This window comes from Podarcis liolepis (assembly GCF_965112155.1).
Source record: "Podarcis liolepis genome assembly, chromosome: 13".
Classification (NCBI taxonomy): Eukaryota; Metazoa; Chordata; class Lepidosauria; order Squamata; family Lacertidae; genus Podarcis; species Podarcis liolepis.
The window spans coordinates 12,584,567-12,597,955 of NC_139573.1; the positions used below are offsets into that span (position 1 = coordinate 12,584,567).

Here is a 13,389-nt window from a genome sequence, read left to right on the forward strand (position 1 = left end):
GCTGCAAAAACCCTTCCCTAACAAACAAACAAAATCACATGAAGAAAAGTAATTCCATTGAGCTGCACTTCTTTCCCAAATCAAATATGCAAAGTGAGAAAACCACACCTTGGGCAGAAAGATAAGAGTCTCTACCTGGACCTTCCACTTAAAATGCTGTTAAAGGTAAAGGGACCCCTGACCATTAGGTCCAGTCAGGACCGACTCTGGGGTTGCAGTGCTCATCTCGCTTTATTGGCCGAGGGAGCCGGAATACAGCTTCCAAGTCATGTGGCCAGCATAACTAAGTCGCTTCTGGCAAACCAGAGCAGCGCACGGAAATGCTGTTACACCACTTTAAATAACCCTCCCTCCATGAATCATGGGAACTGTAGCTTGTTAAGGGTGCTGAGAGCTACAATTAATCACAGAGCTACAATTCCCAGAGTGGTTTAACTATCTCTAACTCTAGGAACTCTGAGAACTCTGGGAAATTTAGCTCTGTGAGATTAGGGGTCTCCTAACAACTTTCAGCACCCCTAGAAAACTACAATTCCCAGGATTCTTTGGGGGGAGCCATGAATGTTTAAAGTAGCATTTTAGTGATTTGAGTGCATAGTACTGATGTGGCCTCCTTCACTGTTCTTTCCCACTTCTACCACATGAAAAATGCTGTCAAACCCTGCTTGACTAGCATAGGCATGGACCGCAAACAATCAAACCACAATCAGAAGGGGAAGTTGCTGGGGCTGAGATGGGGGGGGGAGAGAGAGAAGAGAAAGAGAGAGATGACCTAGAAGGCGACACAGGATACAGTGGTTTCTTGCATGGCACAGCAAAGCAAACAGGCACCCAACCCACAGCAGATGGTTGTGAAGGATGCAATACCTAAATAATGCCATCCTTCGTCTGCAAAATTGCTTATGCCTCGCAGCCCATATAGGACAATGCACAGACAATCCTCTGCAATGCACAAGTTGTTCCATGGAAGACATGCAGGCAATTCTGGCCAGAAAGCCAGAACCCACCCTCCACCAACTCTTACCTAGCATAAGTTATTACATTATGGTTGCAGTAAGGGAGGGAGGTAGATGGGATAAGGACCACCCCAACAGTACAACTGGGAAACCTCCTTGAACTTTTCCACCCAGTCTTTGAAAGCTTGGGCTATGAACTTGAACCTGAGTTTGCTTACTTCCTCATCCCTCCCAATCCATTTCCCTTTCCTGCTGTTGTCTTGTTTGATTGGAAGCCTGGCAGCATAGAGCGTGATCTCCACATCTCCTTTTTTAAAAAAGTTAATAGTAAGCTGTATACATTGATAACTGTGGAGAACATATGAAGGACAGAGAAATGAGCTCTTCTTGAAATGGACACTCGCTTTCTTCAGGGCTGATAGGAAACCAATTTACCTGCCTGGCCAGAGCCAAGAGGGTGAAGAAGAAGACGAAGAACGAGAATGCTCCCATCACCTTAGGCTCCTTCAGCACCCCAGGTCTAGAGGAGGGGGGGTGTTAAAAAGAAGAAGAAGGGGAAGAAGAGAACATCACTCTTGAGTCAACCCACTCCCATAATCCTCGAGGTCTCACATCTGAACCAAATATGTCAGTGGGAAGCTACAATAAGAAGCACTCTCCTCAGGCATGATTCACAGGAACAAGGGCGAGTCATCTTATTTAGGGTCGGTCAAGAGGGGCTGCTTCTGGAGAAATTACACCAGGAGTTGTCAAGACGGTGCCCACAGATGCAATAGTGCCTTTAAGGCTTTCCCCTGGTGCCTGCAAAGTTTTTAAACACAAGCACATACAGCCCCTTGAGGTGGCGACTTTTTCCTCCCTTGAAAAGTACCGTATTTTTCGCCCTATAGGACGCACTTTTCCCCCTCCAAAAATGAAGGGGAAATGTGTGTGCGTCCTATGGGGCGAATGCAGGCTTTCGATGAAGCCTGGAGAGCGAGAGGGGTCGGTGCGCACCAACCCCTCTCGCTCTCCAGGCTTCAGGAAGCTCTGTGCAACCCTCAGGATACCGGCTCCGAGGGTTGCACAGAGCTGCCTGCAGTCCCGGGATCAGCGCAGCTCTGCGCGGCCACCGGGAGCGGGGCGTGAAGTCCCGCCCCGCTCCCGATGGCCGCGCAGAGCTGCCTGCAGTCCCGGGATCAGTGCACTTCTCCCCATAGCCAGCCCCCACAAGCTCGTGGGACAGCGGGGAGGCAGAGCGTGCCTTCCCGCTGTTCCCCGACCTGGTTCTTCCAGCCCCGCGCCTGGGGGGGAAATAAAAAAATTGTTCTTTATTCCCCCCCCCCAAAAAAAACCAACTAGGTGCGTCCTATGGGCCGGAGTGTCCTATGGGGCGCAAAATACGGTACATAGAGCTGAAGGAGGAAGTTGGTAGAGTGGCTCTATTTCTCACTTCCTCTTTCAGCTCTCATGTGTTCATCAAGAAGCCGACTGATCGTGCCGTAACCAACCCAGATCAGTTGGAGAGATGGAGTGTATATGCGCACTTAGTCCTTTAAAAAAATGTTTAGGGGTACTCTCATTTCCCTACTCATATTGAAATACTGCCCCTCAATGAGGCCAAACTTAGATTCACAAAATGTTTAGGGGTATGTGTACCCCTGTGTCCCCCCCCAAAAAAGCACTGTGCACCCCTCTTCTCTATTTCTTACTCTGGGGGAGGGTGAGGAGATGGAGTCCAGAGGAAGCAGCACCCATGACACTCACTCAAAAAAGATCCTCACTAACGTTGCAAATGGCTTGGGTAGCCTCCACTTGGTTATGCCAGGCCGGTTCCATGAGGACTAGTTACCTGAGAGCTGTCTGGTTGGGGTAGAGGCGGGAGACGTAGCAGTCGGAGAGCCAAGAGTGGGTGTAGAGGAACAGCACATTGTAGACGACGAGGCAGAGGGTCAGCATGGTGAGCTTGAGCTCAAAGTTCATGTGCAGGAAGAGGGAGCATGAGAGGAACCCCAAGATGCAGCAGTAGATGTAATACTGGAGGGGGAAGAGAGCAGGGCAGTAGAAAACAAAGTGGTTCAAATAGAGGGCTAAACCTCATCAGCAACAGCTAGGGATAAACAATTGCATCCGAAGGCAAACTTGGCCCTCCAGATGTTTTGTGACTACAACTCCCATCATCCCTAGCTAACAGGACCAGTGGTCAGGGATGATGGGAATTGTAGTCTCAAAATATTTGGAGGGTCCAGTTTGCCTATACCTGGGTTACATACTTACTGGCACACTGAAGAGCGAGTTAAAGCGAGCAAACTCTTGTGTGGCGTTCAAGCCCCCCATAGTCAAATTCTGAGCTTTCGAAAAGCAGGACGTCTCTGGCATGAAGAACTAATAATCCACCCAGGAAAGGAGAGAGAGAAGGAGAGTTTTAGAAGGGATAAGGCGAGGCACAGGTTGGCGACACATGAGTAGCACTGAGCCAAAAAATGTCTCCTACCAAATTCAGCACAGCCATGGTGAGGACCACCAGGATGGTGGTGATGCCCAAAGAGACTCGCAGCCACGGCTGGGTGCAGATGCTGTCTGAGATGGCCGGGACCCAGGATAAGACTTTTGGACCTTTCAGGAAGCACTTCTGGTGCAAAAGAAGGAGTGGGGCGAAGAGTCAAGAACATCTGTTGTCCTCGTTTTCTTATTTCTCCACCCTCTAATTGCTCCTAACGTTAGATTCTTAATCAGATAGCTATGAGTTTCTATTGCATCTTAGGAGCCACCTAAACATAATGGAGCAAAATTGGGTTGTGCCGATTTCATAAGCTCTATTAAGGGCATAATAAAAGCCTGCTGGATCGGGTCAATCGCCCACCTAGCGCAGCATCCTGTTCTCGCAGTGGCCAACCAGATGCATTGCTTTGCCTGGCTGTGTCCTTGCATTCTGGTAGCGCCTCCTGCTGGATGGAGGATAGGGAGGTGGGCTTAAAAAAAAAAGAGGTTCCCGGTGATGGATTACATGGAATTGGCAGAAATGACTGGCAGAATCCGAGATCAGGGAGAAGAGGCGGTGGAAGAAGAATGGAAAAAATTTAAAGACTACTTGCAGAAATACTGTAAAATTAATGAATGTTAAAGGGATGTTGGATTGAAAACAAGTGGTATTGGTAAAAAGATTAACAAGAATATGTAAATATGGATTGATAATGGTGGAAAATATATATTTATAATAGGTTAAGATGCTGAGCAAGGACAAATGATAGAGGGTAAGGACTTGCTGAATTAAATATCTGAACTGGAATACAAAAAGTGAGGTGTGAGGAGGTCAGGAAACTAGTAAATGAAGTATAAGATATGAAAATATTGATTTCTTTCTTTTTTTTCTTCTTGTTAACTGTTTTCTATTTTGCATTTTTCATGTGTTTTGTTTTTGTATCTTTGTAGTTCTTTTTTCTTTTATTAGGGTTATTCTTTGTTCTTATTTTTTATGTTTAAACTTTGAAACTTTTTATTGTTTGTAAAATTTCAATAAATATTACTATAAAAAAGACGTTCCCCAACTCTGCAGTAAGGTGACACAAAGCACAGTGTGGGCAGGAAACAGAGGAGTCCCTCACCCCCTGCTTTTGCACCTTAAAACCTCTTCCGCTCTGCTGGTTTCACAGGCGGCTAATTTTGATCGAAGAATCCTGCTGGCAGAAAACAGCTGAGGTCAAGCCATTTTGCTTCCTCTCAATGGTGTCCTCTCTTAGCATGGACAATACAGTTCCAAACTTCAACCCTATAAATAACTCCTGCAAGCAGGGCTACCAAGCTCCTTGTAGCAGCAGCAGGGCCCCAGGAATCCTCCAACCACAATGTTTCATCATATCCGTGCTCTGACAGCCCAGAAAAAAAAAGAGAAGTGGCAAAGGGCCATAGCTCAGGTCCTGTGATTTGTTCCACGGCATCCATCTATTCCTCCCTCCATCCAGAGAAAAACGCCCCAGCTGAAACTGCTGACAGCTAGTGTCAGCGATACTGAGCTAGATGGGCCAATGGGTTGACTAGATGGGCTGCATCCCACATTCCTTAGGGATGCTGGGAAAGCTGCATGATGGGTGTTAAGTTGTGGGTGAACACATCAGACGACACAGCGATTCTCCAAACAGCTCTTGTTTATTCACAGGTCAGAACAGAACAGAACTGAAGGGTTCAGCCAGCCTGCTTATATAGAGCTCCATTACAACGCAACTGTAACAACTTTCTGTAACTGTCCAATCACTGAACGTCACTTTCGATCCCTTATTTTGCATATGTGGAACTGAACTATCTACAGTATCCCCCTGCTGGCCCAGGGTGAGAACTTCAGTACATAACAATGGGGGGGGGGATTGAGAAGTAAAATCAGCGCGACTTACTGCCAGGTGGCCTGCAAAACAGGTGAGGAGGAGGAGGAAAAAGAGGAAGAAGGAAATTCCATAGGATATCCCCAATGCTTCTGTCCTGGATGGAAAGAGCAGACAAGGCAACTAAACATGCATTTTGCATTTAAACTTTTTGTTCCCCTTCTGCTGATTCTGGGAAGGAGCCAGGCATTAGACCCATAGAGATGGAATGGACCATGCAGAAGATGTCACCCAGCATCTTTCAGACACGGGATATGCGCTGTTAGGAGGGATAGAGAGCCTGTTGCCCTCCAAGTGTTGCTCTCCAAGCCCCAGCCTTCAAGGGTCATCTAGTCCAACCCCCTGCAATGCAGGAATCTTTTGCCCAGTGTGGGCCTTGAACCCACAACCCTGAGATTAAGAGTCTCATGCTCTACCAACTGAGCCACAGGTTCCCCATCTCTGATAGGTAGCCATTCATGCTCTACTTTAAAAATTTCTAACAAGGGAGAGTCCATCATTTCCCAAAGCTGTCTGCCACTGCTATTAAACAGCTCCTGCTGTCAGGAAGTTCTTTCTAATGTTTAGCTGAAATCCCCTTTCTTGCAGTTGGAACCCCATTCACAAAAGTACTAAAGTGTGCTTTGCACCCCTTGGCATACTCAGCATCCTACAAGTGTGTCATTTCCCACAAGGCACTGCTCACCGTTTCCAGACTTATCTGTGCCTCTATGAGGACTAGAAACTCATTCTTGGTTCCAGTCAGTGCTAGATTCAAATGAACTGCCTGCTTTGATGTTTTAAAAGGGAAGCAAGGCTTTGATCGTTGCAGCCGCATGGCAGCTTTTTGCCTCAAATAGTCTAGCCCAAGAAAATGCTGTTGGACTCCAACTCCCATCAATCAGCTCCAGAAAACACAGCCAAGGATGATGGGAGTTGTAGTCCAATGTCTGGAAACACACAGGTTCCCAGCCCTGGTCTAATCAAATTTGGGGTGAACACCTAAACATACTCACTAGAAGGTAAACCCCACAGATCTCTGTCACACATAATATCCAAGTAAACAACTTATGGGTATGCTGCCCAACTTAAAAAGAAAAGCAATTCCTTCTTTCCAAATTAAGGCCGTTACAAGTGACAGATGGGGAATTCCACTGTGCCCAGAGGGAACATCTCCCCTCCAACCCTCTTTTCTACAATCTCCATTCTACAACTTTCATGGGGAGTTTGCTGTGGTTTACCATTAGCTATCACTCAAGCAGAAGAAGAGCTCTGATGAACCTGAAAGCCTGCACACCATTTTCATCCCACTGCAAAAAGCATGTGAGGGTGGGGGGGGGGAGGATTCCAGCCAGGCAGGCAGGCACAATAGGAGCAAAGGGTGATATCTCCCCCTCTTATCACATTCCTGTCTCAATCCAAGTCAGACCCCTCTATTGCTTGGGGGAGGAATTCAAGCACATACCAGGAAATAGAGGTTTGCGCAGTGGAAGTGGTTTAAAGTGCTCTGTCACCCAAGCCCAAGAAATCCACTTTGAAAATAAAAACAGACTTTTTGTGGTTAGGAAAGTGATTGGGAAATGCATTGAAAACTGTGGGATGGACGAATGATTAAACAGCCTGCAAGCAAATATTACTGTCTTATAAATGCCACCACAAACTAATCAAAACAAATGTTCAATAATAATTGGATGCAGCGTCCTTCTGGACTGCTGGGGTGGTGAGGTGTTGCCCCAAGTCATTGATGGTGGATTTATACTGGACGGTCCAGACATCATTTCACTTTGTGAGATGTTCTGCAATGCTTTCCCAGCCTTTGTTGCCTGGAGGGGAATTCTTGTGCAACAAAAAGCAGTACGAAAAATAAACCAGAGCAGTTATGATTTTAAAATCACACATGATTTCAGAAAGTTATGGGACATGCATCAGTTTAAAACAATACAGTATCTCTTCCCCCAAACTTCTGCAGGTGTAGACAGTATTGAAAGCTGGATAATACAGTATATAACCACCCTAATACCACCCTGAGCATCATGAATGCACAATTAAAAGAGGCATCGGGTGGGCCAAGTAGTCTAACCGCTGCATAAGCTTTGTGCAAGCAAATCAGGATGAATGCTCAATAAACAGGTCATCTAGGGCAGTGTTTTTCAACCACTGTTCCGCGGCACACTAGTGTGCCGCGAGATGTTGCCTGATGTGCCGTGGGAAAAATTGAAAGATTCAAAAGATTTCTTTTTAAAAAATGTCAAATTTTCACCCACTAAGCGGGCGCCGGACTGTGTCCACCCTATTTTCCATCCGTCCTGGGTGGGGATCAGATCTGATGGGATCGGATGAGAGCGGACAGGCGGTCTGCTCTCATCCAATTCCCCATAGAGAGCAGCGGGGCTCTAACATCTCCCTCTCCGCACACAGTGGTGGTGTACCTCATGATTTTTTTCATGAAACAAGTGTGCCTTTGCCCAAAAAAGGTTGAAAAACACTGATCTAGGGGAACCCTTAAAAAAAGTAACCAGCTTTGCAAAACCCCAAAAGGCAAAGTCTTCACATGCTTTGGGGTCCAGTCCTGCCTACATAAATAACTCACCCACCCATCCTCTCCTCACCCTCTTCCTGCTTACTTGTAAACCACGAGGATCTGGATGAGAAAGTTGGAGAGGAAAACCAGGAAGGTGCAGGCTGTGTAGTAATTAAAAGATGGGAGCGCAGAGAGACGATACTGGAGAAGGCAAAGAGAGAGAACCCAGGGTGAGCAACTGTGAAAACAGGGGCAAGGGCTGCTCTGCAAAACATTCCCACTTTGTTCTGCATCATTTTCTGTGGGAATGTTGTGGATAGTAGGAGAGGATATATTGATGAAATACTACCTTTCCTCACTCACGCTAGTGAGTCAGTAGCAGAGTACATTCCCCAGTATATTGCAGGAAGCTAGTTGATTCATTTGAATCTTTTTACAGTGGTGCCTCACAAGACGAAAAGAATCTGTTCTGTGATTCTATTCGTCTAGCAGTTTTTTCGTCTTGCGAAGCAAGCCCATTGACAGATTAGCGGATTAGCACTATTATCGCTATTAGCGGCTTTTAGTGGCTTATCTGCTGATCGGATCAGCTGATAAGCGGCTTAGCGGCTTAGAAAAAGGGGGGGAGGAAAAAAACCCAGCAGGAACTCGCAAGACATTGTCGTCTTGCGAAGCAAGCCCATAGGAAATTCTTTTTGCGAAGCACCTCCAAAACGGAAAACTCTTTCGTCTAGCGAGTTTTCCGTCTTGCGAGGCATTCATCTTGCGGGGCACCACTGTACTTAAGCAATTCAATCTGGTTTGTCCAGATTGGGTTTATTCCCTTTGTTCCCTCTCAAAAAGAACAAAGACACAATAGTCTTTTCTTAAAAGTAATGATAAGAAGTTTACTTACATTCAGTTCACAGTTTTTCCCTGAAGGCAGACTTTAGCTTGTAGAAGACTTTAGCTTACAGAAAAGAGAGTGGGTTCATCCCATGTAGGTAAATGAGCCCATGTGCTGCTGGCTGAGAACCAGCAGACAGCAAAATCATCAAGAGAACAGCATCAAGAGAAGAAGAAGGGAAGATGGCTGCGTGACCAGCCCTTTTATGGGGCCACCCAGGGTCACACCCATCTACCTGCTCACATGCAAGGGGAGGATGCTCCAGACAGGTGTGACAGGAAGTCCTCCTGGCTACAGTAACTTCCCCCTGTGTGTCTGCTCAGGGCAAACAGGAAGTGTTGTACTTGACTGCTTATGTTACAATCCCACATTTTCAGCCTCCTGCAGAGGCAGATGACTACAATCTGTCATGGCTAGTAGCCACTCTTAGCCTCATCCTTCATGAATTAGCCTCATCCTCTTTTAAAGCCGTTCAGGTTGCCATTCATCACTACATCTAGCGGGAGTGAATCCCAAATCTTATTTCAGTACCAAGAAACAACAGGAGGGCTGCCCCGGCTGCCCTCCTACATTTGCCACCTGAAGCCTCACTCTGCCTAATGGTAGGGGCGAGCCTGACGTCATATTGGAGCGTTCAACAAACAAAAGAACACCCAAGTCCTTTACCTCCTTCTCAAGGGATTTTTCCTTGAAGTACAGAGTGATGCGATTCAAATCTTCTGATTCCTTCCATTGCCTGCAGGGGAGAAGTGTGGGGGGGAAATGGGAGATTTTTTCCTTGGGCAACATTCCCACCTGCTTCCGCCCATGTACCTCTCCTTAAAATGGAGATTAGATTTGGCCCCAGATTCCTTTGCAACCCACAAACTCATAGTCAAACAGGGAGACGGGCATGGTTGTTTTACAGTAGTAGCGTACGGGAGGCGTTGGGTATCTCATGTAATAGTAGATAGGTAAAGGGCTTGGGAAACAGTTAATAGTAACGATTTAATAATAAAATATTTTATTATTTATATGCCGCCCATCTGACTGGGTTGCCCCAACCACTCTGGGAGGCTGCCAAGAAAATATCAAAAACTCAGTAAAAACAAACAGCAGGCGAACTGGTTCCTCGCGCTGTTTGTGACTGGGGGAGAAGAGGTAGGTTCTTCTCTCCTTTTCCTTTGCTCCTTTTCTTTACTTTTTTGCTTTTCTTGCTATGTATGATCCACTGCAACAGGAAACAGGACTCCTGTAGCAGTGGTGCAGGAAGCAGAAACTTCGAAGATGCAGCTCCTCTTATTCCTGCAATGCAATGACGTGACAAGCTGCACTCACCCAAATGTCCTCTTGTGTGCCATTATTTCATGCTAGGCCTTTCCTCTGTTGCATCTGATTTTGTAATTATCCCTCCTTCTCTCCTGTGCCTCCGTTTTCCTCTCCCCACCCCACCCCTCTCACAGTCTCATTGACGCACTTCTGCGAGTTAAGCTGTTCGATGAGCTGAAAGAACTTCTCGTCCACTCCTTCCAGGTCTTCATCTGGGCTCCTGGGGGCACGGCCCCTGTAATACAGCCAGGAGAGGAGAAAGAGTGAGCAGAGAATTGAGGAACCACACAGAAATCAAAGAAACGCAGCATGAAATGCCCAAACAGCACAACAGAGAGAATAAAACAAATGGACAGCAGAGGGCACGACTGAGTAAGCAACTGGACTCCCAATGCTCTGCATCTAAGATGGGAAAGTGGGGGGTATTTTACCAGCTGGCAGGCCAGGTCCTCACTTCTCCCAACCCCCATATCTTGAGAGATGGGTGGGGCCACTCACTTGTCCGTCACCTGGCATCACCATGGCACACTGGTCCGCACATCTTGCAAACCCCACTTCTGGCAGGGCTCTTAAGTCACAACAACATTCCTCCCCTCAACTCAACGGGAAATAGGAGGGGCTTTAGGAAGCGTTTAGCACAACCTTCCACAATCTGGTACCCTTTGGGTTTTGCTGGACTCCATCTCCCATCAGCCCCAGCCAGCATAGCCAGTGGCCAGGGATGAAGGAAGCTGGAGTCCAGAAACCTCTGGAGCTCATCACTGCTGGGAAAGGGTGGCTTAGGATCTCAGAATCAGGTGAGGTGTAGAATGGTCCAACACCAGCATTAGGTTCCACTCCAAAACACACACACCATGAGGTGTCTGGTCAATACAGGATGTTCACCCAGTTGTCTGCCAGCTTTCCACTGCTTCCCCTCCCAAGATTAATTCTGCAGCTCTCCACTGTGCCACTAAACTTACTGCAGACAAGGGGTGGTTTAGATGGCCCCAGAGCACCCTTGCCTAGTTCTAGGGCTCACATACATTGAGAGACCTACCTAGCTGACAACAGAAGCCTAAGGAATTGTGACAGATTCCACTAGATTCCCATTCCATCCCACGGTGGCTCTGCAGCTGTCAGAACCACAGGCCTAACATGCAGTTCTAGCCATGGAAGAACTCTAGCCCCACAGATCTGCAGAACATCACAGTACCCACAGAAGGAAGCTAGACCGCAACATCCTGGCTCTAATCCACAGTGCGATAACACCAGACACAATGTACTTTTTGCTGTATCTCTTCCTCTCCCCACCACCCCATTCTTTTCTCAGTAATCTATTTGCTTGTCGGCCTCTTCCTCCTCTCCCCCTCTAAACAAGATACCCCCCTGTTACCGTTCCAAGGTCTTCTGCTGGTTCAAGGACCCCAGAGAGATCTCCTGCAAGGAAACAGAAACACTTGTTGCCTTCAACTGTAGGGACACAGCTGAGAGCATGAATGCTCCCAGGGAGCCTCCTTGTCAAACTTCCATCCAAATTTGTTTCCACGGAAGCTAGACAATGTCAAATACCGTATATTTCGCTCTATAAGATGTGCCAGACCACCTAGTTTTTGTCGGAGGAAAACAAGAAAAAACATATTCTGAATCTCAGAAACCAGAACTGTGCAGAGATCCCTCTTGCTGTTCTGGCTTCTGGGATAGCTGCGCAGCCTGCATTCGCTCCATAAGACGCACACACACATTTCCCCTTGCTTTTTAGGAGGGAAAAAATGAGTCTTATAGAGCAATAAATACGGTATTTATTGAGCAAATTGTTTGCAGGGAAACAAGAGGATGCTAAATCAAGCAAACCTTATCCCACATTTTCCGGTGCATTTTCCTATCATTTTCCTTATTGCAAAATAATACAATCCTTTAATCCTTTTTTCTTTTCTTTTTTTTTGCGGAGGGGGAGAGTAGGTTTGTGGGGCAAATCCTCCAGATGAACTTTAATTTGGAAACCTGAATTTGATGGTTTGTGATTGAAACAACAGCCTGGAAGCTCCCTTAGACAGTGCTCCCCAATGGACAGCCTGCAATATTCATCTCACATCTAGAGCACATTCGCATTATAGAGCAGGCACCCCCCCCCCAAACTCGGCCCTCCAGATGTTTTGGGACTACAGTTCCCATCATCCCTGACCGCTGGTCCTGTTAGCTAGGAATGATGGGAGTTGTAGTCTCAAAACATCTGGAGGGCCGAGTTTGGGGGTTCCTGTTACAGAGGGACTGCTAAAGGTTCTGCCTTTAGTTGAGAGTGGGTTTAGAAAAGTAGGAAGCTACCTTATACTAAGTCAGACCATCTAACTCAATAGTGTCTACACTGACTGGAAAAAGCTCTCCAGGGTTTCAGACAAGGAATCTTTCCCATTTCTATCTGGGGACACCGAGGATTTAACCTGGGACCTTGTGCGCGCAAAGCAGATGTTCTACCTCTCAGCCGTTGTCCTTCCTCCTGCAGCAGGAGATGGGCGCCCACACTTGCCATTCATTTGCAAATTCCTCTGACATCATTGCTAATGATGCCTTTGGCCCACACAGGAAGATGTCTTATACTGAGTCAGACTATGGGGCTCACCTAGATCGGTGTTCTTGACACTGACTGGAAATGCATCTCTGGGGTTTCAGGCTGGGGAAATTACTAGACCCACCAGGAAAAGCTGGGGAGGGACCTTTTAGAAGCAAAGCAGATGCTCTCTCATGCGGCTAGGGCATGGCATCTAGCTCGGCCCCGATTCTCATGCAACTGGCAGCATCTAGCAACAGAAAGATGACTAAGGGCCCATCCACACTTCCACTTAATGTGAAATGCATATCCCTCATGTGCCTTTTAATCCCCCCCCCTTATCCATACAATGTTCACTGGAAACAGCTGCTGTCCCAGACTTTCTCCTGCGAAATTTCTGTCCTTGGAAAATCTGGACAGCTTTCTGTGGATGCCTTTGACTTTTGGGGGGGGGGTGTGGTGTTGTGAGAGTCTAGAAAAAGACACTTCTAACGCACCTCCTCCCTCATTTTCCACACTTCCTGCAAATACCGTATTGGCCTGAATATAAGCCGCACCGACAAATAAGCTGCACCTTAAAAATTTGGCGACTTTGGGGGAGGTTTGGGAGCTGTGGACTGGATGGTCGCCATTGCCCTGCGCTTCTGAGCTGCTCTGGGGGGGGGGAGCTGCACTGCTTTGCCGGCAGCCTCCCCCCTCCCCCCCTTCGTTCTGACAGCTATGGGGAGGCTTGGGAACGGCGGGCAGGCTAGGCATCGTTGCCCTACGCTCCCAAGGCTGCTTTCAGGGAGGGGGAGCTGCGCCGCTTTGTTGGCGGCATAAGGTCAAGAATATAAGCCACACTTTAACTTTTAACG

The 13,389-nt window shown here is 47.3% G+C and overlaps 1 protein-coding gene across 4 annotated transcripts in view; it reads right to left on the reverse strand.

Annotated features, from left to right (window-relative positions):
* Positions 1–13,389, reverse strand: part of ADCY4 (adenylate cyclase 4) — a 70,437-nt gene that overhangs the window by 17,128 nt on the left and 39,920 nt on the right. For all 4 annotated transcript variants that reach the window (XM_083471115.1, XM_083471113.1, XM_083471114.1 and 1 more), the window contains exons 12-20: positions 11,381–11,424; positions 10,154–10,240; positions 9,364–9,433; positions 7,915–8,012; positions 5,324–5,408; positions 3,430–3,567; positions 3,213–3,320; positions 2,788–2,972; positions 1,392–1,476 (exon numbers count right to left, since the gene is read on the reverse strand). In XM_083471115.1, the coding sequence (XP_083327241.1) occupies positions 1,392–1,476; positions 2,788–2,972; positions 3,213–3,320; positions 3,430–3,567; positions 5,324–5,408; positions 7,915–8,012; positions 9,364–9,433; positions 10,154–10,240; positions 11,381–11,424 (900 nt within the window). The remainder of the gene's footprint in view (positions 1–1,391; positions 1,477–2,787; positions 2,973–3,212; positions 3,321–3,429; positions 3,568–5,323; positions 5,409–7,914; positions 8,013–9,363; positions 9,434–10,153; positions 10,241–11,380; positions 11,425–13,389) is intronic.